Raw genomic sequence first — 25,854 nt, 5'->3', positions numbered from 1 at the left:
ATTCTGATGTCAGTCTATGTAAAAAGATAGACGCCACACACAAGTCAGTCATCGATTCCCGTCGACCCATCGGATTCCTCGATAGCCGCTGCTGCTGCTTCAAGCCTTCTCATTGTCAGAGGAAACAAATTCCATGAAACAGTATCAAAGTGTCTTGACCACTCCATATAGCTCGGAGAGGGGGTTATACCAAGCTCCTCGCATGAACCAAAGCCCAGATTCTCAGCAGCTAAACTTGTCATTGCATCTTCAATATTTACTTCTTCGACTTCAAATCTCTCGATGTACTGGGTTGTTGTAGTCAGGTCTGTTTGATCATCGTTAAAAAGGACTTTGGTCTGAACATCGAAGCCGACCCCGAAAAGATGTTCAATCTCGCCTCTTGGCATAGTTGGTGCCTGTGGTTCAATACGCTGCAGTGTGAATGGAGCGGTACTGCATTGCTCGATCTTGTCGTTTATCGCTCTTGACTTCATGAAGTATCGTACCTTGGCCGAGGGATTGTCGATCCTTGACAGGATATCCTCAGCTTGATGGCTCGCCAGTACACTTTGTCCAACATTGTCACCAACCTCCGAGATTAGATAGAGTAGTAAAAGCTGTATGTTGACCTCAAAGATAGCAAAGCTGACCTGGGGCATAGGGTCATGAAGACTCTGTGTCCATGATCTTAAGGGTATTATGCACATGTTTCCGTCTTCTAGGAAGATAGCGAACAATGCAACAGCTAAATTCAGGTTTTGGCAAGTCTTCGCCATCTCCAGTGCAATTTCTAATGCCTCTAGTGGTGAGTTTGTGCCAAGGGTGTTTTCCTCAAGATGCTCTTGGCACTCCAAACACTTTCTCCTTGACATGAGAAAGGAGACAAGAAAGTTGGTAAATGCTGTTGCCTGGCCGATAAATGGCACTAATTGCAAAGACGAATGATGAGAATGACCAAGTACTCCGCAAACGTGTGCATCAGCTTCAAGAGCTATTAATGCGTCAAATGTTCTCTTTGGCAATCTAACATTATATCCTGGACACCATCCGTTTAGCAGGATACTGGTGGCCAAATAAGGGGGGCATTCGTTTGTCAGAAAGGATATGACGTAATCATCGAATAACTCGTTGTTGGTCAAGTGATTTAAAAAGGGGCGCTGGGGTTTCCAAAAATACAGGTCGGAATCTGCAAAATGTTTACCAAATAATGGTTGAACGGCGTCGAGCATCTCCGTAGCCACTTCTAGACCTTCTCTTTTCCAGCAGTTGGCGAAATTCGTGATTTCCTTAACGATATCGCTGAGATCACATGGCATCTCCAATTCCAGTACCAACACTTTCACCATGCAAACTATGCCTTTTAGAAGTCGTGCTTGCCAGGGGAAGCGACTCAGTGATTCGCATCCAAGAATAGCCTGGCCAGCTTCTTTATCAATTAGAAAGTCATGTGCTGTTCGGTGAATAAACCGTACCCTCTCAGAAGCCTTGAGGTAGGCAGTGAAATTGCAAACGTGCTCTTCGCTGTCAGAGGGGTAAGACTCTTGCGGCTGCACGTCGAGTAATCCTGCACATCGAGTGTGTATTGAAGCACGCGTCTCATTGCATATTCGTATAATTTCTGCGGATCCAATCCTGCCCGTGCCCGTCAGAAGCCTTTTTTGTATTTTAGGTTCTTCGGCACACGCAATTTGAAATAGGAGTGGCAAGCTGTAAAATGACCAATCGCCCTGGCTCCCAATAGAAATTTCGCCATCCGCTCCTAGTATTAGGTAACGAAAGTATCGGCGAGCCTTGTCTCGATAGACTGCGCTTCTTGCGTTCGATCTTTGCCACATATCCCCGTATAGGTTCTCAAGGCCCTTGGGAAGCTCTTGGAGCCGTTTAGAAAGTAACTCCTCAGAATCTTCATTGTCGATCCCCTCAAGGATGCTATTTGTAGCGAGGTAAAGCCATAGGAATACGCCTTCGGCTTTACTAACAAGCTTTCGGCGTAAATCTTTCAAGGACCTGGAGGAAAGAGGGCTGCTCGATAACGGCTGGTCAAGCTTCTCTCTTACATAGACATGCATATCGAACGCTGTCAAATCCTCAAGTACAATTCCATCAGCATTCATCATCTCAAGCCACCTCATGATCTGCGTCTCGGGCCTAGTGGAAACACATAGTTTGGTATTCTGGTTCTGTGATATAGACTGTATAGTCTGCGCGAGTTTAAGAAAGCCATCTTCGTTCCGAATCTCATCTAGGCCGTCAAGGAACACGCACATGTGCCGAGGATCCAAGTTTGTAACATAATCCCAGACATCTTGCAATTCTTTGATAGACCAGTCATGATATACTGAATGCAAAGATAAGTGACTGAAGTGCCGTAGAGTACTCGAAATTAAGTGTTGTTGATACTCAAGCCTTTGATAAAGCAGAGAGCACCAAAGACCTTTTATGCTGTTCTGTTCTTCTGAACCAATTTTCCAGAAGAAGTGGGAGAGAATGATCGCATCGGGGCTCCATTCTTCGATCAAATCTTTAGTTTGATCCTGATTTAGGATGAATTTGACAAGTGTGCTTTTCCCGGAGCCCGCTTTTCCTCGGATATAGAACATCTTGTCATCTGAATTGAGCCACGAGTTCAAGGAATGCCACGAGCGATGAATATACTTCGTGTTGACCATGTAAGGGTCATGAGACTCTTCAGAGGATTCATAGCCCTCGGAACCAACGTCCTCAGTATCATCGCCCGTATGATTAGTGTCTTCTGAATCGCCAGCATAGGGATTGTGGTCATCTTTAGAATCTTTGTTATCCGCTAAATGCTCATAATCTTCGGAATATTCATAATTCCCTAGGTTGAGATCATCTTCTGAATGGTGATTTTTGCTAGAAGCTCCGTAATATAAGCCTTCAATCTCTTCATAAGTAGCGAATACTTGGTTAAGACTTGCATCAGCCGAGTCTAGGACCTCGTGGTACCGCTGCTTCATCCGAGTAGCTTTAAGGCTTTGAAGAAAGGTTTCGGATTTTCTCTTTGTTTCAGCGGTGGTCTTTAGTTCCAGGACTTGGCTGTCGGTATGCGAATTGATGGCTGCCTCGGCTCTGGCACCTTCTTGGGTAACCGCACTGCGTGTTGCAGCATGTTCTCGCGACACGAGATCCTTTACATCGGTGATGCCTTGAGCGAGCTGGTCTATGAGAAACTGGACATCTGTATCCAGTTTACTGAATGATGCTTCTTGCTGGAAGTATATGGCATCGCTTTGTGAGCTATAGTAAAGCTTATCTTAGTAGATACCTGGAGTATTCTAAATATTGAGCTTACCATAAATGGGACGTTAACTCGGTTTCTATGACCTTTTGATACTTCGAAAGTGATTCCTAGAGAGCCTGGAGCTTTTTTCGATGCCTCAAAGCTCTGAAAGTCTTCCGGATTGACTTCAAAAGATCTTCATGGGCCTGCATGCTAGTCACGCACCGAACTTCGGTCTCCAGCTGATCAGCAGCGTCTTTGCATTCCTTGGCAATATTTTGCAGCTCAGGGCTAGTAAACCTGGAATTTGAGTTTTTCATCTGCTCGCAGCGAGTGTGTACTCGACCGACGGCTTCAGACATCTGCCCCGCGTAGCGTTGAAGATCATCTTGAGAAGTGGTGGCGCCATCATATGCGTTTTTGCAAGCTACAACGACGTCGGTTGCGAACGAAATAACTTGCAGGACTGCGCTTGCCGCGCCGAGTGCTTCAAAGCCCGTAAGCATGGTGATTTTCTCTCTGGACAAATGATCTGACGCTCTGAAGTGAGGGGTAAAGAAGATGAAAAGTCCACAGCCTGATCAGGCTGTACAGGTCTGATGCGTTGGGCTGAATCGCGCTGACTAACGAGGATAACCAGTCAGAGACACATGCTAATAATAGAAATGTATGCACAGGATAATCAGTTTTTGCGGTCTTATGCATCACGTCTGGTGTTGCGTAAGTGGCTGAAGGTGCAAAGGAGAATATGATGTTCGCCCTGGCCTTATAAGCTTGTCCTTTCTACCGGAAACAATTCATAAAATGACATACAACCTGAGTCTGCGTCCCGACATCCATTTTACCAGATTCTAATTATATCGGCGCGGGCTAAAGCGACTGGATCAACTGCCAAATCGCGCAGCTTCAGTTGCCAATAGACGACCTTGCTGTTAATATACCCGTCGCCCGATGAGAAAACCCAAGAAGTGGGATTTTTCAAAACCGGCAGCTCCTTTACTGAGAAGACCACGTTATACTTTTGAGCTACACTTTTCCACTGCTGTATACTTCCCTCTGCCAAGTTAATCCCGTCTTGGGATGCTCTCCATGTGATGGTAACTTGGTCTTTCTCATGCTCATATCTGAATATAAATGCTTTCATCCGCCCGTGACACCATATTTCCAGAATCTTGAGATTTGGTAAGTGCTGAGCTGTGAGTGCAGACTCTTCCAAGAGATGATTTATCTGACCCTGGAATGAGGAACTTCCTCCACGAGGGTTATATGGAACTTCAAGACATAGCTGAGCCAGTCTTGAACCATGTTCGAGTTGCGGTGACTTTCGAAGATGCTGAATAAAATTCAGTGAATTCGTACCAGGAGGTGGGCAGAGTGCAACCAGATGGTGAGCCTTCTCTGCAAGAACCTTTTCGTTTATTGTCGGTAGTCCAGATGTTGCGTCCATGAAATAAGGATGCGAGAAATTTCTTGGAAAGATGTTGAAAGAAGACTGACGAATATGAGGGGGGAACTGAAGAATCAGACTGTCCCAGTTACTGAAATATCGTGGATCTGGTGAAATCTCGAGTCTGAAGGATGTCACCTTCGTCAGGGCCATTCGCAAGATCCTTGCCAAGCTCGAGCCCGCGATCCCTCTTTTGAATTGATGACGCATCCAAAGAGAATGGACGATGGGGACTTCCTTCAGGTCTTTTCTTGTCGCCAGTGCAAGGGCCGTGCCATGTAGTCGCTCCGAGCCTTGCACGGTGGTCGGGCTATGCCAAATCGTTCCACGATCCCTTTCATCCTTGTCATCCATGAATCCTGCAATGCTTGGTGAGCTTGCGAGGTCCTCTTCTAACTGGAAGTTTTCGTGGATAGCATAATCCATTGATGCGTCTCGGAATCGCCTATTGTCGCCAGGTGAGTAGGCGGTAATCTCAAGTATCAATCCAGTGTCCCGATTGCTAGAGGGATTCCAACGACGGAGGACGTGGAACAATACTTTGAGCGAATGGGTAAATCTCTGGTTATTCCTACACAACTTTGTTAGAGACAGACAAGTGAGATGAGAAGATCCACTAATCTCACCAATTGATGGTGGCATGAGACTCTGACTTATTAGCTTCTAGATGATCATAGTCCTGGAGCTTGATTCTCAGACACAAATAGCGTATATAGGACAGTCTCGCGGCCTTTTCGCCCTCGGTCATTTTTGAGAATCTAACCAGCTGGGAGTTGTCAATCAGAAGGCGCCGGAAGGTAAACCTTTCGAAGTACTCTTGCCATTCAGAAGAGACGCAGGCACACAAAACAAGTCCCGTAGTTCGGGACTTCTGCTCTCCAGCCACATATCCGAAGATCTGTAGTTGAAGCTCTACAGGGAGCCACGACCACTCGTAGGAAATGGGTCTCCTTGGGGTAGTGGGTGCAAAAGTCATGCTGAAAAGTGTGTATTTTGCTATGTTTTGAGGAAAAGGAAATTTTCACGACGGCGGCTGCTGGTTCCTATAATGGATCGAGTAAAACTTTGTCTTTTTTATAAACTTTCTTAATGACTAATAATGGAGGGAGGGCTGCCGATAAGGGCATGAATAAAGCCCTCTTTTTGTTAAACTTTAGGCAACGCGTGCTCTCACTCGCACAAATCACGAGTGAGCCATATTCGAAACTTTAAACGGCGAAGCTTGACACGATGCAAAGCAGACAATTGGAAAGAAAACATGGTACTTCTGCCCACATGATCCCACTCACTTAACTCAGTCGCCGACTCCCCATACTTTTTTAATCCATAGGTGCCCTCTTTACACAGAAACAACTGAATTCAGAACAGATACAAGGCGCATAAACCCCATTGGTGGAGAAGTCTCCAGTAAGACGCATTGGAAAAGAGGATGCAGGTGTCATCGTCAATGCAAAATTGCAGCTGCTCTTCAAGCGAATATATCCCCCTATAATCTTTGATATAGTTTGCTCCTACTCCGTTATATTGTTGAAAAACGCTGCACGAGTCAGTGGGACAAAAACCCATCGACACAGCCGAAAGTGGCGATGGTCGTCTCAGTACTTTAAGCAAGTTTAACCAAAGATTGTGTAAATACTGGAGGAGGTGCCTCGAGTTCGGTGGTAGCAGTTGAGACTTGGAGCTGACAGCTTAAATCAACATACAGGACTTAGTAGCAGCATCAGTGGTTAAGCTAAGCGCGATTCTTGTCTCAGTGGTCGATGATAGCTTTCCCGAGAGATAGGCAAGTTGGTTTTGGAGGCTGCGAGAGTGAAGTAGTATCAACGGCCGTGGTGAAAACAAAGGATCAGGGCTTGCATAGTTTAGTTTGGACACCAGCGGTGATAAGCCTAATTACCTCAATGATCCTGGGAGCAATCATATTTAAGGCAGGGTAAGCTTACGAAGGAGTAGGTAAACGAGTGACGAAATTCGGATAGGAGCTGAACTAAACCGAGCTGGGTATCGTCGAAGTGCCCAAACGAGCCAGCCAATCATGTTTGTCAATCTATAACACACTAACCCAGCTGAGAGCCCAAGTGGGACTAACAGTGACACCTCATAATGCCTCCCTGAGGGTATAAGTATAGACACAGGGACATATTAGCTTGCTTATTCTTTTCGCCATCAAACGAGGTGTCCTTTGTCTATTCTTGTCGGCCGGTGTTTCCAGCCATCTTCATCAACCATGTCGACATGCCACGCGCTTCAAGTCCCGAACACACAATGGAACCTCTGCCCCTCCACAGCTGCCTCCATACTATTCCTAGTACTCTTTGCAATCACAAACATCGCCCATCTCATCCAAGCCATCCAATACCGATCGGGGTACTGCTGGGTCATTATCATGTCGGCCTTCTGGCAAGTCTTCACCTACATCTTCCGTACCATTAGCATCTACAAACCGGCTAGCTTTGACTACTATGCGACATGGTTCGTCGTTATTCTTGTCGCGCCGCTGTGGACCAATGCATTTGCTTACATGGTGTTTGGGCGCATGGTATGGTGCTACACACCTGATGGCCGATTGTATGGCGTCAAGGCTTGGCAGTTCGGTTTTATCTTTATTATATTGGATATTATCGCTTTTATTGTCCAGGTTTATGGTGCGGCGCAGGCTGCTACTGGCAAAAACAAGACACTAGAGGAGAAGCTCGATGCCCTGCACATTTACATGGGCGGAGTCGGACTCCAGCTGTTTTTCATTCTCATTTTCGCTGTCTTCGGGATCCATCTTTTCCGCCGGCTTCGCAGCTCGAACTCGGGCGTAGATTCTGGAACACCGAAAAGGTCTGTTATGATGCTCTTTTACGCTATGTTTATTGCACTAGCTCTCATTGTAGTAAGTAGAGACTGATTCGACTGACTGATGAAGCCATATGTCTAACGAGATGTAGCTGCGAATTATTTTTCGCCTTATAGAATACTCCCAAGGTCTTGACAGTGACATCCCACGACACGAGGCTTACCAGTATGCGCTAGACTCGCTACCTATGCTGATTGCTTTGGTAGCATTCAACGTAGTTCATCCGGCTCGCGTTATGGGCAGCAAAGAGGCCAGCATGCCAAAGTTTTGGCAGCGAAACAAAAGGCATACCGAGATACAGTTAGACGAGGCATCTTGAGTTCACCTCTAGAAGATTGATTCTAAGTAGCGATACGTTTAGGATTGATCTAAGCGTATAGTGATATGGACTGAGCAACATGAGATTGTAGCTTTTATAGCTAAGATGATAACACCTAAGGCCTTTTAAGAATTGCTTTTTTCTTCTTTTGCTAATAGAATTGAATTTATATCTTTTAAAGTCTATTACATATCGCCGCATCTTATCTACCATCCAATGGCTTCCTCCCACTCTCTATCCTGTTGTTCATATCGTATCATTGCTTGTCTCTCCCCAGGGCCCAGCGATACATATACGCTTCTCACCCTCCGTGGACCAGGAACATCTCTGCTGCTGCGCACATCTAACTTTTCCTCCTCTGCCTCCATAATTCTCCGTGCAACTCGTCCAGTCAAATGGCTGCTCCAAACGCCCTCTTGAGCCTGCCTGGACATCAACAAAGATATTGCCCTCCGACGAATCCCAGGATCGCGACACCATGCGACTATGACAAACAAAACAGGTACAACTCCAATTTCAAGGTGGAACAAAGGGGCTGCTTGCGACACGGTGTCTGTTGCTTCGAGACCCAGAACACGGCTGGCACAGTCTACTAGCTCTTCGAAGTCACGGGTGTAGTTGTCAAGGCCGAGAAAACCTTGGTGGTTGTCTATATTTTCCCAAGGCAGGACCATGTTGAAGTACCGGCGGTGTAAGTCGATGAGCGCAAATGACCTCTGCTCGCTGGGCGAGAATGGTAGTCCGCCGCGGGAGGTGACGAATTTGTCGAATGCTTGGGACCACTGAGAAAATTCAGCGACAATCACAGAATTCGCTACTGCTTCTATCAATCGTAATGCCAAAATGGCATTAAGAGCTTCCCTGGCTTCCAGTAGAGAGCTAAATGTGTAGTTTGTGTTGGCCATCATAAACTGGGAGCCTGAAGCACACTTTAGGGAAAGTTGAGGCATCACGTCGCCTACAAGCTTGGAAAGAAGAGTTAGAATCGTAGAGCTTTCAAATGCTAGTTTGCTTACTATAGCCACTTGCAGCGCAAGCCGGTTAAAGAGGGTTTGCACATGATTAAGGATGCCGTTTAGACCTGTAGCTTGACGGAACTGGCTCATCATACGATGGCCATGCTTGAATAATCGAATTGCGGTTTCGGTATGTCCCTGCAGGATCTATTGACAGTAAGTTGCCTGGCCATACGAATAAGGATAATGGCCATACTTGCCTCAATGCAAATGAATACTAGACAAGACACTAAGTGGACATGTGACAGCGAGCTTTGAGAGGCATGTAGCTCCTTGATGGATAGGTTGTAATGTTTTAATGCAAATGGACTCTTATCCCCAGTATTGCCATTTGTAAAGGCCTCGTGATATGCCGAAAACGAAACCAGTGCATGGGAAATGCTGGGCTCGTACTGAGCAACCTGCAATACACTAATCCCCCAGAACTCATCGGGGAAGAAGGAAGTAAGTTGAGATAGGGTGCGCTCGATAAAGAACTGGATAGATCGCGCTTCTTGGGAGTTGCGGTATCCGGCACTGACAGTCTGGATCGGTGGCTGCTGCTGCAGTACCTGTTCTGCTGCAGCTGCTTCTTCGTAGCCGTCACAGGTGCGGCCGGTTGATGTGCCTATCAAATCATTAGTCTCACCGTTACTCAGCGCTCGCCAGCTGTCCTTACACCTTACACACGAGGGCCGTGCCTCGTCACATTTGACACGACGGACTAGATCATGTAAGCAATCTGTGCTGATCCCTACTTCTGGTGGCTTACTCCTGCGGTGTCCATTAATACTTGGCACAGCTATGGCAGCTCATCAGTGGTGTGGACTCACCTGCAGGTCAGGCACCCGGATCGGCTTCTCTGCGTTCTGGCTCGCACACGCTGCCCCGGCTTTACCTTTGTCATTGATTTGTTTTGTTTGTTGATGTACGCGTGCAAGCAAGGCCGCCCGCGTAGAGGCCTCTATGTCTTCCCGCAGACTCGATTTCATATCTCAGCTGACGTACGGAGGTTGGGCCGAAAAGTCTTTGCCCACGCTAAAATCGATAAAAGTAGGGTAAAAGAGCCAGTACTTTAAAATATTCATTTTTACAGCAGATAATCCCTGCCTTCTAAGTACTTATTCCTACCTTTAACTTCTATAATTTTTCTAATATATATAGGAATTCTTTCTATTTACTTTCTAATCTTTAATTATAAAAGGTTATTCTATATAGCCTCTTACTTATAAATAGCTTCCTTTTTATTTTTTAAGGTATCTTTTTTTATAGTTACTCTCTTTAAATAAGGCCAAGCTAGCTTAATTATATTTAAATTAGGTAAATTTAAATACTAAAAAAGGCGCTAGACTTTATATAAGTTATATAAAGTCTACTATATATAATAAGTATAAGCAGGAGCTTAATCTTCTTAAATAACCATATTAGGCCTCTCTTTTATATATTCCTTTATAAAAAGAAGTAATAGTAAAATAAGAATAACTTAATAATATTGCTACTAGTTAATTCCTCCCTTTAAGCCCCTTATAAGCTTTCTAGTCTCCTTTTTCTATTTCTATACAGGCTACTAGCCAGGTAAGTTATAAAGCTTTAACCTTTTTATACTATTTTTAAGCTCCTATTACTCCTTTATAATTAGCTTAAGCTCTTTATTTATTGCCTTTAAAGCTATAGTAGCTTCTTTCTTCTTTACTAAAGTCTTAGCGCTCTAATAGTAAAAAGGACCTTTTTTATTATAAGTAAAACTGCCTTAAAATATAAATTTAGTACTACCTTTTTAACGCTTATAAATATAGCTATATATAAAGTGCTTATTAGATTTCCTTTAAATATAATAATTACCTTAGTAGTAAAGAAAAATAATAAAAGTCTTATTAAACTAAATTACTACCTTTTAATCTTCTAAGGTCTAATTACAGTAAGCAATATACTAGTTAAGTCTCTCCTTCCTTATTACTATAGTTAATTTAGGCTTCTTAATTAGCTTTATTTTCTTATATCTTATAGCTTTAAAGATCTTCTTTACTATTAACTTAAAGATCTTAATTCCCTAAAAGCTAAGCTTACTAATAATATTAGTAGTAGTCTTTTCCTTGCTAAATTAATCTTTACTAACCTTAGCAATAATTAGGTCTTAATTTTTCTCTATATACTTTAAAGGCCACCCTAAGCGCTAACTATCTTTAACTAAAGAGTTAATAATCTATAGAGGCCGCTTATTAGGCTTAAAGCCTTTCTTAATTGCCTTAGTATATATTAAGTTAACTATATGCCTAGAAATTCCTATTATTAACTTAATCTCTTAAAAGGTTTTCTCTCCTCTAGTAGGCACTTTTAGTATTACTATTAAAGCCTAAGTAGTAATATTATTAGTTAGCATTTTTTAGTATTAAGAAGGAAAGAAATAGTAAGAAAATTGCTTAGGGAAGATTACTAATAAATTTAGCAGCAAACCCCTGTCAGGGTTTGCAGGGGTTATTGCCAATCAGGCAAAGACTTTTCGGCCCAACCTCCGTAGACTAGAGGCTTAGGTAGAGCTGCCCAGACGAGCCGGCCAATCAATTACCTGTCGGTTAGCTATTTCTGATTAAAATGTCTGAGAGTTGGAAACAGTCTATACCCTCTTAAGTTTAGTCTTCCGCTCCAACCGACCCAGCCAGCATCGTCCAACAGTCTGTGGGCAGCCGTTAAGAAGCTAGCAGCAACTCGAGACTTCATTTCAAGTCATACAACTTAGCGGGATGACCCGAACTGGATTAGTCCAACCAGACCCGAATATATAAGCAGTGAAAGACTTTACGCAAGAACATTAGACACATGGTAAATACATGGTGAAAAGGCAATAGTCACTTGGAGAGACTCTAATTAAATGACATAAAAATATTAAAAATTAAAGAAACCATGAACTATTGCTAATCCAAGTCTTGTCGCCTAAGTGTTGTACATAGATCCTGTAATCTTAACCGTTTATCATCTACATGAAGAAAGCAAGGGCAGCTGGGAGAACCAGCATGAAGCCACTGCGAACCACGCTGGCACCACTGACGGGAACAGGAGTGGTAGAGACGGGAGTCTCTGCAGCGGGAGGAACAGAGCCAGGCTGAGAGACTGTAGGAGGAACAGATCCGGGCTGAGAGACAGCGGGAGGAGGCGCGTAGCCAGTGGTAGTGCCGGGGGCGGGAACCACGGGAACGGCGGTGGTAGGAACAGGAGCTGGGTAGACGGGAACGTGGGTGGAGACGGTTCCGTTGCTGGGAGGGTAAGGCATGCTGTGAGCGGGAGGGGCCACGGGCTTGCCACCAGTGGGCTTCTCGGGGGTGAGGTATCCGGCGGTAGGCTTCTCAGGAACGGGAGACTTGCCAGTGGGCTTTCCAGGGACAGGGACCTCAGCAGTAGGCTTCTCCTCACCCTCGGTAGTAGGAGCAGCGTGGCTAGGGACCTCATAAGCCTTGGTGCCGGGAGAAGTAGTGGTGACGACCTGGAAAGTAGACTGGGCCTTGGAAGGATGAGCAGTCTTTCCCTCCTCGGGGCAGTAGGTGGTGGTGTCGACGATGGTGACGGTAGGAGCAGGAGGGGGAGTAGTAGGAGGGTGGAAGGTCTTGGTAGTTCGGGTCTTGCAAGGCACGATCGTGGTGAGAGTGTCAGTGAGGGTGGTGACGGGAACGTGGACCTTGGTGGAGTGAGCAGTGGTGGTCGCGGGGACAGCACCGGTCTCGGTAGCCGGGCAGACGTAGGTGCTCTTGATGATGGTGGAGGTGACGATCTTCTGGGTGTAGCGGGCAGGGCAGTTGATGACGGAGGCAGCGCAGCTGGTTATGGTGTAGACGTGGGTGGAGGTGACGGTGCTGGTGACATCGCCGGTGGTCTGGGGCTTGGCGAGAGCGGAAGAGGAGCCAGGGCCACCGGGGTAGGCACCAGAACCAGATCCAGTAGTCTCGGCACCGGCGGAAGCACCGGAGCTAGAACCGGAACCAGGAATGGGGTAAGCGCCGGAGCCGGAGCCAGTAGTCTTAGCGCCAGCAGGAGCAGATGATCCGGAGCCAGAGGCACCGGTGACGGGATAAGCACCTGATCCAGATCCAGTAGTCTCAACACCAGCAGAGGCACCAGATTCAGAACTGGAGCCAGGGACGGGGTAAGCACCAGAGCCGGAGCCAGTAGTCTCAGCGCCGGCAGGGTAAGTCTCAGAGCCAGAAGAAGCGCCAGAGCCAGAGCCAGAACCGGTGGTTTCGGCACCAGCAGGATGGGTCTCCGAGCCAGAGGCACCTGATCCAGCACCAGTAGTCTCAGCTCCGGCGGAAGCAACAGATCCAGAGCCAGTGGTCTCAGAACCAGCAGGGGAAGTTTCAGAGCCAGAGGCACCAGGGACGGGGTAAACGTCAGAAGAATCAGCAGTGGCAGAACCGGTAGCATCAGCGGAGCCAGAAGCATCAGCAGAACCGGTGGCATCAGGAAGACCAGAGTCCGTAGTAGAGTCAGAGCCACCAGCAGGGACTGTGGAAAGAGTGGCGACCTCAGTGTGAGTGGAAGTAGGGTTGCCTTGCTGCTCAATGAAGCCACCGGGAGTACCGCGGTTAGGCTGGCAAACCTTGGCCTGAGCCGCAGTAGCAAGGGTGATGGTCAAGGTAGGAGCAAGGCTGATGTCGAGAATGTCGCCAACCTCAACGTTGAGCTCGACAGCGAGACCAAGAGTGAGAGCAATGAGCTCATCGACGGAGACGGCGCAGTTGTCGGTGGCGATGAGAACAGCAGTGTACTCGAAAAGGCTGACCCAAACAGCAACCTTGGCACCAGCCTCGATGTCGAGAACAGGAATGTCAAGCTCGGCCGAAAGATCGATCTCAGTTCGGAGACGGAGGCCAAGAGTGAGAGAAACCTCAGCAGAGAGGTCGACCTCGGCAGCAACGCCAATGGGAAGAGCCTTGGCAACAAGACCCTCCAGGGAGACGTCAACAATCTCCTTGGTGAGAAGAGAAACCTCAACGAAAGCCTCCTCACCGAAGGCAAGGTAAACACCAGCGGACAGGTCAATAGCAGCATCAACACCAACAACAAGGTCAAGAGCCAGAGCAGCACCGGCCTCAGCCTCAAGAAGACCAGGGACCTCAAGCTGAAGAGCAGCAGAAGCGAAAAGTTCAATGGACTCGTGAACAGCAGCGGAAGCAGAAATGTCAAGCTCGACGTAAGCCTTGATAGCACCAAGACCAATACGCACACGAGGCTCTGTCAGGAAACCCTCCACAAGCTCGAGAGTAGCCTCACCCTCGATCTGAGCATTGGGAAGGTTAAGACCAAGCTTGATTGCGGCAGCAGCACCAGAAGCAGGAGCAGCGATACCGTCGAAGAGAACGTGGTTCTCCCAGCTGTTGGCCAAGTTGCAAGTAGAAGGAAGACCGCCCTTCTGGCTAGCGGTAGACGTGGTAGGAGCTAGGTCAAGACCCTTGGAGGTGGTATCAGCGGCGGATGAAGCACCATTTCCAATCGAAACATCAACACCGAGACCAACACCGAGGCCGAGACCGTGAGGCGAGGCAGTGGCAACAGCCACAAGACCCCCCAAAGCGGGAATCAAACTAGAAAAATGCATCTTTTAATAAACAAATGTAAATGAGTGACTGGAGCGTGAAACGCTTCCGAATAAGTGAGTGAAAAGAGAGTGACTGGGTTAAAAAAGAGTGCAGAAAACTAGAGAAGACAAGAACCAAACGACGAGCAGAGGAAGAGCATTTTAAAGGAGGAATACAGTACCACGTAACTGTCGAACCATCTCCTTGACGATGTCACCTCGTGAAGCGGGCGGGAGTTGAAAAGCGGTCACAATTATATCCGGCGATCGCTATTTAACACCCTTGCCGTACGCTTTGCCATATTGGGCAATTCTCCTGTCAACCATGTGGAGTTGGGGTGCACGCGGGATGATTAGTCTGGGCCTCGGAGACTTTTCAATGGAGATGTTTCCACATGCTGGCGAATAGGAGGAGCGTCTTTTGTTTCGGGGGTCATGGTGATCACGACCGTTGAAACAAGAGGATGGATATAAGGGTGGCTTTTTTATCCCAGTTGGGGATTTGATCTGTTAGACTATGATCGCCGTATACTTATCCGTCATGAGAGTATCGAGATTGAAGACTGACGTTGTATCTAACGAGGGAAAACGGATGTAAGGAGATTTACTTTTTCCCGTGGTTCAGTTGAGGTCTGAGCGTACATGAAAACTGCCGGTCAGCGAGATGACTATGAACTGAGACAAAATTCGACAGGAGGGTCCAAGAGCCGATAAGCCACGGCACAACGGCAGCGCAGCCAAATTTTATCAATCATCCGGTCTAGAATAAACTCGTTCGCCCGCTGCGTAAACACAGCCATTCATGTCTGTTCTCTCGTCAGGGCGCAAACTTCGGCTGCGACTCTAGCCTCGCAGGGGGAAGTGGACCGAGCCAAGCCGCAATGACACGAGTTGGGCTTGGGAGATCATGTCTTGGAAATGCCACGAGGCGAGATTTAAGTGTATTGAGCGTGTTGATCGAGGTGGCGCAGGGTTGGACCCTGAATGGTGCGGTCGTGCAGGAAATACCAATTTCCTTACTAAACTCTCGACAATTTTTTCTTTTTAACAGATTTAGACAAGAAGTGTTTTGACGAATTATTTGATCTGGGATAGAGTTGGTTGTTACGTAGAAGCTTTTGCGCTGCGCTCGGTTGAACTGCCAGGGTTGTATTCACTGTGGCTGTGAAACTCTAGGAAATTGGATTGCTATGGGCTTTGGTGGTTACCCTATAGACGACGGTCAACTCCCGAAGACGGGGGATCTGTCTGCAGAATCTGGTCTGTGAAGTTATTCTAATTGAGGATATTATTCTGGGGAGTATTGAAAACGGGCAATATTGTGGATTGTTTGTTTTCCCCTAAATGTTCTCGACCAGTAATGTCATCAGCTTGCGAAACAACTCCGAAGATTGACAGTACGGAACATCATAAATGCAGGTCAAATAAGTTTGGGACTCGTTCGGCGATATCGAAATCTCTGCTACAGTGTGCTTCTAACTAAAGATTCAGATCCTTAAATTGATTGATTACTTGTTTTGAACTCACTTGTGCCCTGCGCATGTCTACAAAATCGTGATAGTGTTGCCGAAATATAGACGCTCTGTTCACGAGCCCAGTATCCGTATATCCGAGGGGTTGGTACATATCTTATTGATTATAATAACGTCTAAAAATATCCTCCGTCTATTAGTCCGATCAGATTACAAGTCCTCATTTCTATCATCCTCCTCCTCCTTCTTCGACCCTCCATCAAGACCCTCAAATAGATCAACGCCCCAATCCTTCCCAGGATTCAAAAATCTATATCTCTTATCCTTCTTCGCCACCTCCTTCAACTCCCCCTCAGTGAATGTAATATCCTGCGATCCAAAGTTCTCATCAATGTACTTCTCATGCGTACTCTTGGGAATAACAACAGTACCCCGCTGCTGCCCCCACGCCAACACCGTCTGTGCCACTGTCGCGTTCTTGCTGCCTGCGAGCTTTGTCCAGAACTCATCGTGAAGAATGCTCGGGATATCGGGGTTGTAAGTTGGATTTGTGTTGGCGAGTGGTGAGTATGCGATGACCTTGATGTTTTCGCTGGTGTGAAAATCCACAAAGGATTGTTGTTGTAGATAGGGATGCGTTTCGAATTCGTGCGCGTAAGGGCGGATGGTGGCGATTTTGAGAATGGCCTTGATGTCCTTTGGCGCAAAGTTGGAAATGCCAATGTTGCGCGTTAATCCATCGCGGACGAGCTCCTCCATAGCCTTCCAGGTATCCACGATGGAGATGTCATTGTCGAGGTCCTTGGTATCGGGAACCCAAGCGACGGGCCAGTGAATGAGGTACAGATCCAGGTACTCGACGCCCAGATTGGCGATAGACTTTTCAATGGCTTTGCGCACGAGATCAGGTCGATGATCCGTGTTCCAAAGCTTACTCGTGACCCAAATCTTATCGCGCGACACGCCGGATGCCCTGATGCCCTGCCCAACCTCCTCCTCATTTCGGTAGATAGCGGCAGCGTCGAGGTGACGATAACCCGCCTTCAAGGCATATTCCACCGCATGCGCGACCTAGACTCCCATTAGCACTGCAATCTTCGTGAACCTCGTATTCGAAACTCACATCTCCCTTGTTAGCCAACCAAGTCCCCAGTCCAAACGACGGAATCGGGTGGGTTTCGTTCCCGGTCTGCACAGCGGGGGGTCCGCCACTCAGTGACGTGGCCACTGAGAGAATGGCATACGTGACGACGCTCACGACCGTGAGGAACGAAAACGCCCTTACGAAGCTCATTTTGTTTCTTGCGAGAATGAGCGATGAGTGAGGGTTGGTAGGTGAAAAAGATGATGACTCGCGATGAGGAGAATTATCAGTCACTTGTTTTTTTTTGCCGCAGGCCGAGCATCCGGTTGGTTAGTGGAGTGAGCACGAAACTGCAGGGGTTCAATGATGTCATTACATAAGCGGATGACGATGATAACGAGGCTGGGGGGACAAGGTTTGGTGATGGCATCATGTGACTCATTCAAGGCGCTATCATGATAAATCATCATAAACATATTTAATCCATTGGTTAAGTTAAGTTTGGTGGTGAGGTTGGCGTTGTTACTCTCCTGGACATACCTCATCTCCAACGCGCCACTGATAGTCATGATCATTTACATGAAAAAGTGATAGAAGAAAAAGAAATGGGTATTCTATTGTTATGTGATACTTTACAGTGTTTTACACTTTATAATGATCGTTCCAAATTCATCTTATGTTACGACAGGTCATCCAGTAATGTGCCCGCACCGCAAATCACAACTCCGACATAAGCCTCTCGCCCAAAACAACACCATCGCTTCATGTTTGAAGTCACTCAAGAGGCCAGTCTCGAGTGCATGTCAACCACTATCTTCGGCCCGACGTCAAAGCCACAACACTCAAACCATTTAGTGACCAACCGAGCCAGAGTTGGAGTTATCAGCACAAGACCACGGGCTCGAACCCCCATTAGCCTTCATCGAGTTGTTGATACCAACAATCGAGCCGTAGGTACCCGCAACCATCATAAAGGTTCCAGCCACGATGACAAAGACACTCCAGCAAACCATAAGACACCACTTGAGTGACTTTTCAGTCTTGCCCTTGTGCCAGTTGTCGAAAAGCCAGAAGCAGCCATATGGCTGGAAGCACATCAGCGTGCCGAGGAGAGCTCCGATGAGAGACACCAAGCCGCCGAAAACAGGAATGGCACTGGCGATGATATACGCGATGATCGTCACGCTTCCTGTACAGGCTAACCAGATACCCCAATGCACGATGCCGTTGGAGTTGAGATGCTTTGTGCCGCGCAATAAGCGGATGAACATGTACTTGGCGGGGATCTTGGCAGGTTAGTATAGATCACTTGGAAGATGAGGAGACACTCACGTGAGTCATAAGCATGGCAGTCACGATAAGACCAGGCAAGGCAAATCCATAGCAGACTTTCTTCATGAGAATGCCAGCTGAACCGAGAGCAGGGGACGTAACATATGAACCGCAGTAGTAGTAGACTACGATTCCAATGGTGATGTACGTGACCGTCACGATCGATTGACAGGTCAATAGCGAGCGGGTGTAGTGCTTCGGTTCGCGCATCTCAGCAGCGATCTGGAAGAAGGCCGGTGTACCTGAGAACGCAAAGATATGCGATGACACAGCCGTGATACCGTCAACGAAGCTAGGGTTGTTGAAGAGCTTCCAGTCAGACTCCCAATGTCCTCCCTTCGGAGCAGCCGCAGGTCTGTCCTGCACGCCCACAGCGACAGTGACACAAAAGACTAATTTCTCGTGTTACCAAACTTGACCTCGTGAGATGAAGGGGGCTTGAACTTACTGGCAGTCATGATGCAGACGAGTCCGATCCACGCTAGCCAGCCAATCTTGCCGAGGGTGCGGATACTAGCAAAGAAGAAGCCCAGAATAGCTGCCACGGCAACGAACACAGCTGTGCAGGCTGTGTGTGTAGAGACCGAGTTGAGACCGATTGAGATACCGAGCATCGCTGAGCCAGCAACGAAGATCCAGTCTGCGAGTCATCAGCACCCCCCAGCCTCCCTTAATCACTGAGGAATGATGCTTACATAGCATAAAGACAGTCGCGAGGACTTCACGACCAATCCGCCCAAACATCAACTGCCCTGCGTCGTCGATGCCGTAAACCTGCGGATGTCGTCGCTTGAACACGCCGATCATGTAGTCTGACCATGTTGTTATGGCTGACACGACGATCAGACATATGATTCCGGGGATGAGGCCAAGAGCGTCGAAGGTCTGCGGGATTGATAAGACTCCAAGGCCGATTTGTGTTTTAGTCATAAGTGCGACGGTGGCAATCCATCCGACCTGGGTACTAATTAGTAGTTGTGAAGGAAAACGGACCGGGATTCGTACGTTGCGGTAGTTAGGACCGTCTTCTGAAACTTCACCAAAGATGGCGTCGATTGTCGTTCCCTCCTGGGTACTTCTCGAGGGAGAGCGTTGAAGATCATCGACACCCTCGATATCGCGAGGGAGTTCTTCCTTCTTCGCCATGATGAGTATCTTTTAACGAAACGTTTTCTTCAGATAATAACGGTGCCTTTGGTAAAGTCAACGTGAGAAACGTATGGAGAAAGGCAAAGGTCTGGAACGGGATGCAGAATCTGGGGAAGATGGAGCCGGGAGCGTCATGTCCTTATAAATCCGACCCTTTCTATGACTACAAGAAACTGAATTACCCCGGATTATAACTTGATCGTGTATCTCGCCCTGCTCCACTATGACTCCATGTCACTATCATCCGGCGTTTCCATGCCTGGCGAGGGTCCTGGTGGGTTCAACGGGGCCCTGGGGACGAGATAGGTCGTCGGTGAGACTTGTTGACCAATTAACTTTTGCGTGATATAATCCTTCTGTTTGGAATAGATTACTGTATCTCATGTCTTACCTTGAAGATAGTTATTCGCAATAATACTGGAGATATGTTATCACTACTCTCATTATTCCCTGGAAGATCATCTATCAAACACCATGTAAACAGATAAAATAACGCCGATAACGATAAAGCCTAAACTCTATTCCCAAACTCTCTGACAAGATCATTTATCCACTTTGAGATATTTGCAAGTCTAGCCGAAGTCCTCGGGTCAAAGTGTCATTAATCCATAATCATCCCGTCGTTCATTACTCGCGAAACCGTCCAATACGCGAAGATTACGGCGTCTCGGAGAAAAACGCTGACCAAGAGTCAAAAGTTCATAACTGGGTGATCCACTTGTACGTTACAGCCCCCTTGGTTTATGTCGATCAGCCTGGGTTCGGTATCACGGCGTTGAGGGCCGATCACGCTAGCGCCGGGCTCCGGTGCCGTGGCGGTCCTCTGATAAAAAGTTGTGTCGCTGCCATCGAGAAACAAAAATGAGGCATATTTGCCACGTTTACGAAGTTGCAGTGTGAGGCATTTGTCATTTTTGTGCCTGACAATCCCGAGTTTATTCCTCGGGGGAATATGCTTCAAGAATGCTTCTGGAAGGCTCGGCTGCATGCTTCGAGATTTCTGTGGATCTTGGCGGGGTTGGGAGATGTCGAGTTTGCAAATCGATAACTCTGTTCGGAAGAGCTCGGGGGCTGATGCCGGGGCCCATAACGGACTTTAGTTGTGAGAACCGGGTTATAAATTACATAAGGATATCCTACAGTGGGCAACTGGACATGGTCTGGGGATGTTCTATTGCTAGGTTCTCCTTTCGTTCAACATGCTACATCCCTTCAGGACCTATGTGTTAGTGAAATATCATAGGTTGAACGCTTATTGCTACCGTAAAGAGAGTCACGCAAGTAATGACACGATGGACATCGTGATAGTAATGTAAAGCTGTGCGGAATTAACCCGATGTGAAACATCGTCAGCTTCCTGATCGTAATACGAGATGTCTGCATTTCAGCTGCCATGGTTTGGCTCTGGGGTAACAGGCTTATCTCTCGATGATCATGTCGTCATCAGCCGCATAAGCTTTCGGCATTCCCGACACCCGCTGATCGACTATCTATCTTATCCCCGTTCATGGAGGGTAGCGCTTGCATAAACACGCTGACAACATGAATACATGAACTCAAATAATCCATGGCCAGCAACAAAATGGCAAGAATACCCTCAGTGGGTATGCATGTCTGACAGCGAATGGGGAGTATATCATGGGCCTCGGGCCCGCCGATTCATGATAAGAGCACGTTCCTCAAAGCTACCCATGTTCCTTCGGCTCGAGATGCGCTGTGAAAAGTGAGGCGAGCACTGTACGGGGTAAGAACTTTGCCGCCTAGGACGCTGAGGCCAATTTGAGTGGTTGGTTCAGAAAGTAACGGGGGCGGACGATTGCATCAAGATATAGGTAGTTATATGGAGATGCCAGGGGCTTCATGGTTGCCAGTCGGGTAAGTATCCGTCGTATTTCTCCACTCAACGTCAGACAGCTGGATGTCGCCCCGAGAATCGGGCATCTTACCAAGATTCGATTTGATATGTGTCTAACGATGCTGATATTAGATAACGGTTTGATTCCGTTAAAGCGCGGGTTTGGTTCCCGAAGAGTGGCGATGGAGCTCCACGACTGAAGAAGCCAGTATCAGGGGATAGCGGGTAGAATCCTATTTTTGGATTGTTTCTGTAGAATAATCTGATGCCGAAACATGTCCGGTCATGAAGGAAATCTGCGCAATCGGCCATATTTCCCTAACCGCTTTATGGGTCTCATAAACATCTCGAAGACATCCTCCTTGGCTTGCTCGACCTTTGTATCATTATGGCATGAAAACACTCGTTCAGTTACATCCCAGAGCTCGAGATAAATCTGTATGAGCTAAGACAAAGCGATTGATCGCCCAATGGTATACGCCCTCCATCAAGGTGCTGTCGGTACTTTATATTAAGTAGATGGAAACATGTATCTATCGGGACGGTGCCCTGAACTAAATTTCTGTTCTTGTCGATAGTTAGATCAACTCAAAAGGCCCCTGAGGTCTCTTCCCCTGTGTGCTAGATGAATGAGGACTGACATATTCCTCTCACTGCGATATCATAAGATGTAAATCGATAAATCTGTAGATTGATCCACAAACGGTATGGCCTGTTTATCTGAAGCCAGAGAATCCGCATTTCCATTATGAAATGAGTATGTTAATCTTACAGTAAGAAGTCTATTAAAGATACAGAAGCCTATTACACGTTGGGCGCATTTATTGAGAAAGGAGTGACACCAGCAGGGCTGCCACTTCCAATATACCAGAACTGAGTTTTCTCTCCAGCATCACCTCCATTCACATCGGTGTAGGTTGGTTATGAACATCATTCAATGCGGGGGTAGTACAAGCCAGCAATTCGCCATCGCCTTCTTCACAAATCTACATGAGAACACTACATAAAAGAGTGCCACTCAATCTGACACTTCAACTACTCGAATGTTTTGTTGGAGCCGGTGTTGCTGGGATCGTAGTACTCGACTAGGGTCGTCATGCTAGGTCGAAAACGAGGTAGTATGTAAGCTCGATATTTAATTAGGGCTATTGGTTGTTTAGATTTCCGCCGTTGGCGAGGAGGGAGTGGGTTGGGTTCGCGGCTGGTGTAGTAGTGATTGTCTCAAACTCGGTAGGTGTTGAGGCTGATGTCACCGGTGCCGCTTCTTAAGTAGTAGTAGGGGTACTAGAAGCCTCCGAAGTCGCTGCATCAGACACTTCAGTGGTGCTGATAGCCTCAGAGGTCGTTGCATCAGATCCTTCTGTAGTGCTAGAAGCTCCCGGGGTTGTTATAGCAGATACTTCAGTGGTGCTAGAACCCTCCTCTGTTGTCTCGGAAGCTCTGACAGTGGTGTTGGAAGCCCCCGAGGTCGTTTCGTCAGACACTTCAGTAGTGCTGGAAGCCTCCGAAGTCGCTGCATCAGACACTTCAGTGGTGCTGATAGCCTCAGAGGTCGTTGCATCAGATACTTCAGTAGTGCTAGAAGCTCCCGGGGTTGTTATAACAGACAATTCAGTGGTGCTGGAGGCCTCCGAAGTCGTTGCATCAGATTCTTCAGTGGTGCTAGAGCCCTCCTCCGTTGTCTCGGAAGCTGCGACAGTGCTGCCAGAAGCCCCCGGGGTTGTAGTAACAGACACTTCAGTGGTACTGGAAGCATCCTCTGTTGTCTCAGAATCTGCGACAGTGGTTGTGTCCTCCACGTTCGGTGTTGCAGTCACTGTAACCATGCTAGTCAGAACGGATGTTATCCTCGCAGTAGCTCTAACTAAGGCTAACCGTTAGCAGCCGCCATCTGTCCAGAGGATTCAAACTCACCTGTAGTCGTAGTCTTTGCATGGCAAGGAATAGCAAAGGCTGCGTCGGCCATAAGGCTAATAGCTAAAAGAAAGAGCCTACTAGAGTGCATGGTAGGTCGATTTGAGAATTGAAGATTTGGATGGATCTGAGCCGGAGGGGGCTGTTTAGTCCTCTACTGTAGCGCAGTAGTCTAATTATATACCTGTGAGAATCAGGATGATCGCATCATAGATGAAACTATATGTTCAATGGCTTGTTTATTGAGAGTTAGCATTGGCCACGGGAAAAGCACAGTCTATTCTGACTGAAAGAGGGAAAAGGCAATGTGTTATTTTGACCGAGTGGCTTAGGTCTACCCTGCTGGAAGTTGATTGAATGTGCCGGCCAAATGAATGCATCGTGGCGCACGAATGATTGACGAAGGCGGCGGGGTGTGAGGCGCGCGACGAGAAAAGGAAACGCAGGACCAAATAGATTGGGAGAAATCAGAGATTGATGGCAATCACAAATAAGAAGGCCATGCCATTTTTGTTCAGCTCGTCTCCTAGAATCGATATACTTCTCAAACTCTGTGATCAATGACTAGCTTCTCGCGACTCACTTTGCCATTCCAAACATCACGAATACCTTGAATCCCCTCCTCCACTCCCTTCAAGATCCTAAACCTCGGCGCCTCCCAGTACTGTTCATGGTTCTCAGCCAGCCAATGAATACCCTGTTCGATGCGCTTCTGCCACTCGATAACCCTATTCTCCTCTTTCTTCCTCTCTTCATCGCTTCGATCTTGAGCTTCAACTGCAAAGTCGACTTGCTCTACAACCCTGACACTCAAAGTGAACTTCCACGTCAGATCCTTCTTTACAAGAAGAGTTGATACTAGACGTAGTTCTTCTGACGGTATGTTGGGATCACAGCACTGGCGGGAAAGACCTGGTGAGCTTTGATTGTATTTATCCTCCAGCGCCTTTTCTTCTTCGGGCGAAAGACCTTCGAAAACACCGAGACCAGCGCAAACTGTGTCGAAAACAGTCTTCAGTGACTTGCCCGACCTTTCCAGATATGCACGTATATCCTTCACGACTGTAGTACTTCGATAGTCAAAGACTTCATCGGCCCCAAGCCTCTTCAAGGCTTCATGGTTATGGGGTGAAGCAGTCGTGATAATGGGACCGAAACCAGCTGCCTTGGCAATCTGAATAGCAGCCTGACCAACAGCGCCCGCACCGCCCCAGATAAGAATCGGCTCGTTCTTCGGATCGTCGCCAGAGATGCCAGCGAGCGGGAAGCCATACCCTGCCACATTGAACAGAGCATCAAAGGTAGTTGCACTGCCAACGACAAGCGTTACAGCGGTGATAGGATCAAGATGCGCAGGCCTCTCAAAGGCCATGAGAGGTTCCGCTAAGAGGAAGCTCTGATGCGCACCGAGGTAATTAGGTCGGTGGTCATACGGCAGCGATTGCCCAAAGATTTCTTGGCCGATTTTGAAGGGAGATTCGGGCCCAACTTGTCGAACGGTGCCGGTGTATTCGTAGCCAGCGACGTACTCTGACATGTTCATGTATGAGTGGCGAGTATCAGCTGGGTTGATGGCTGAGTATTGCACTTCTACGAAAGACTGTGCCTTTTGCGGGAGATATGGCTCTTCGATAGCGCGAATTTCATGTTTGCCATGTGCAAGCATATAGATAGCTTTGTTTGAACGAGACATATTGGTAGCCGCTTTCAGGAAAGCGTGTAAGTGAAGTTAATACACCAAAAAGCTTGCGTTCTTGAATCGTCGTTAAATACTCTTGCATAACGTTGCTTGATGGGTCAACCTCAACCAATCATTTTGCTCCCCATGAAGGTGAGACCATAAACGTTGACAACCGGAAATTCCGTTCGCATTAGCTTGGCAATAACGTTATGCGTGACAAAACATCTAACCGAAAGTAGTCTCGATAGCGCCTCGAAGTGAAGCGAGAAAGGCCTTGAATTACGATATGCGACGTTGAATTAATAATGCACTCTGTGATCTGGTTATCTAAACGTCGGAGTGTTTACATAACCATTATCATCGGCTCATCACAAGGCCGTTAATTCTTAATGTCCTTCTGCGCTTGTGACTATTAGCATAGATAACAGATCCGACATATATTGACATCTAGAATGGATACAATAAGAGTTTAGTTAGCTATCTTTATAGAAATATACTTAAGTATTTCTAACAACAGTAACGCTTTCTCCTCCTCTGTTACATAGCAAATCTAAGGAATAATATTTCTAAAAACGTGGAATGAACCTGAGTGGTACACCTTTTGCTGTTATTTCGCGTTGATAATGTATGCCGGGCATACAAAGGCAAATCTAACACTATCTGGGTCGAAATTCTAAACCAATGCTTCCCTGATGTGGCCGATTGTGCCCCGTCATATTCTGACCATATAGTTTTAACAAGCCGTAGTCTAAGTTCTGTCCGCTGATTTAAGCTCTCAGCCACGAGCCTCAACTGCAAATAACACATCTAGCTACACAGACAGCAATTGCAAAGATATGAATATACAAGGGTCGAACAAGAACATGGTATAAACAGGCTGCCATGTAGCCCTGAACATCTCGATATTTCAGCAAATACCCGAAGGTTCTTCCCTTTCTTGAAAGTACAGAACCACATCATTGACTACCGTTG

At 47.1% G+C, this 25,854-nt stretch overlaps 9 protein-coding genes across 9 annotated transcripts; 1 reads left to right on the top strand and 8 right to left on the bottom strand.

Moving 5' to 3' along the window:
• Nucleotides 1–44: 44 nt before the first annotated feature.
• On the bottom strand, nucleotides 45–3,729 carry FSUBG_7915 (uncharacterized protein; the record flags this gene model as incomplete). Its single annotated transcript, XM_036686269.1, has 2 exons — nucleotides 45–3,231; nucleotides 3,449–3,729. 2 exons carry the CDS (start codon nucleotides 3,727–3,729, stop codon nucleotides 45–47), a joined length of 3,468 nt encoding a protein of 1,155 aa, XP_036536593.1.
• Nucleotides 3,730–4,064: 335 nt separating this feature from the next.
• FSUBG_7914 (uncharacterized protein) lies at nucleotides 4,065–5,646 on the bottom strand (the record flags this gene model as incomplete). Its single annotated transcript, XM_036686268.1, has 2 exons — nucleotides 4,065–5,241; nucleotides 5,297–5,646. 2 exons carry the CDS (start codon nucleotides 5,644–5,646, stop codon nucleotides 4,065–4,067), a joined length of 1,527 nt encoding a protein of 508 aa, XP_036536592.1.
• A 1,251-nt stretch (nucleotides 5,647–6,897) lies between these two features.
• Nucleotides 6,898–7,834, top strand: FSUBG_7913 (RTA1-like protein; the record flags this gene model as incomplete). Its single annotated transcript, XM_036686267.1, has 2 exons — nucleotides 6,898–7,551; nucleotides 7,607–7,834. The coding sequence occupies 2 exons, from the start codon at nucleotides 6,898–6,900 to the stop codon at nucleotides 7,832–7,834; spliced, it is 882 nt and encodes a 293-aa protein (XP_036536591.1).
• Nucleotides 7,835–8,040: 206 nt separating this feature from the next.
• FSUBG_7912 (Zn(2)-C6 fungal-type DNA-binding domain protein) lies at nucleotides 8,041–9,616 on the bottom strand (the record flags this gene model as incomplete). The annotated part of the gene is made up of 5 exons (XM_036686266.1): nucleotides 8,041–8,799; nucleotides 8,851–8,997; nucleotides 9,081–9,457; nucleotides 9,520–9,553; nucleotides 9,602–9,616. The coding sequence occupies 5 exons, from the start codon at nucleotides 9,614–9,616 to the stop codon at nucleotides 8,041–8,043; spliced, it is 1,332 nt and encodes a 443-aa protein (XP_036536590.1).
• Nucleotides 9,617–11,788: 2,172 nt separating this feature from the next.
• FSUBG_7911 (uncharacterized protein) lies at nucleotides 11,789–14,416 on the bottom strand (the record flags this gene model as incomplete). Its single annotated transcript, XM_036686265.1, has 2 exons — nucleotides 11,789–11,803; nucleotides 11,858–14,416. The coding sequence occupies 2 exons, from the start codon at nucleotides 14,414–14,416 to the stop codon at nucleotides 11,789–11,791; spliced, it is 2,574 nt and encodes an 857-aa protein (XP_036536589.1).
• A 1,661-nt stretch (nucleotides 14,417–16,077) lies between these two features.
• On the bottom strand, nucleotides 16,078–17,161 carry FSUBG_7910 (glycerol dehydrogenase; the record flags this gene model as incomplete). The annotated part of the gene is made up of 2 exons (XM_036686264.1): nucleotides 16,078–16,938; nucleotides 16,991–17,161. The coding sequence occupies 2 exons, from the start codon at nucleotides 17,159–17,161 to the stop codon at nucleotides 16,078–16,080; spliced, it is 1,032 nt and encodes a 343-aa protein (XP_036536588.1).
• Nucleotides 17,162–17,802: 641 nt separating this feature from the next.
• FSUBG_7909 (uncharacterized protein) lies at nucleotides 17,803–19,429 on the bottom strand (the record flags this gene model as incomplete). The annotated part of the gene is made up of 5 exons (XM_036686262.1): nucleotides 17,803–18,237; nucleotides 18,284–18,675; nucleotides 18,732–18,923; nucleotides 18,979–19,240; nucleotides 19,289–19,429. 5 exons carry the CDS (start codon nucleotides 19,427–19,429, stop codon nucleotides 17,803–17,805), a joined length of 1,422 nt encoding a protein of 473 aa, XP_036536587.1.
• Nucleotides 19,430–22,552: 3,123 nt separating this feature from the next.
• On the bottom strand, nucleotides 22,553–23,292 carry FSUBG_7908 (uncharacterized protein; the record flags this gene model as incomplete). Its single annotated transcript, XM_036686261.1, has 2 exons — nucleotides 22,553–23,103; nucleotides 23,163–23,292. 2 exons carry the CDS (start codon nucleotides 23,290–23,292, stop codon nucleotides 22,553–22,555), a joined length of 681 nt encoding a protein of 226 aa, XP_036536586.1.
• A 453-nt stretch (nucleotides 23,293–23,745) lies between these two features.
• Nucleotides 23,746–24,894, bottom strand: FSUBG_7907 (ToxD-like protein; the record flags this gene model as incomplete). Its single annotated transcript, XM_036686260.1, has 1 exon — nucleotides 23,746–24,894. One exon carries the CDS (start codon nucleotides 24,892–24,894, stop codon nucleotides 23,746–23,748), a length of 1,149 nt encoding a protein of 382 aa, XP_036536585.1.
• Nucleotides 24,895–25,854: the final 960 nt, after the last annotated feature.

The sequence above is a fragment of the Fusarium subglutinans genome (assembly GCF_013396075.1).
Source record: "Fusarium subglutinans strain NRRL 66333 chromosome Unknown NRRL66333_c0000103, whole genome shotgun sequence".
NCBI lineage: Eukaryota > Fungi > Ascomycota > Sordariomycetes > Hypocreales > Nectriaceae > Fusarium > Fusarium subglutinans.
This window is presented reverse-complemented; position numbering and strand designations above follow the sequence as displayed.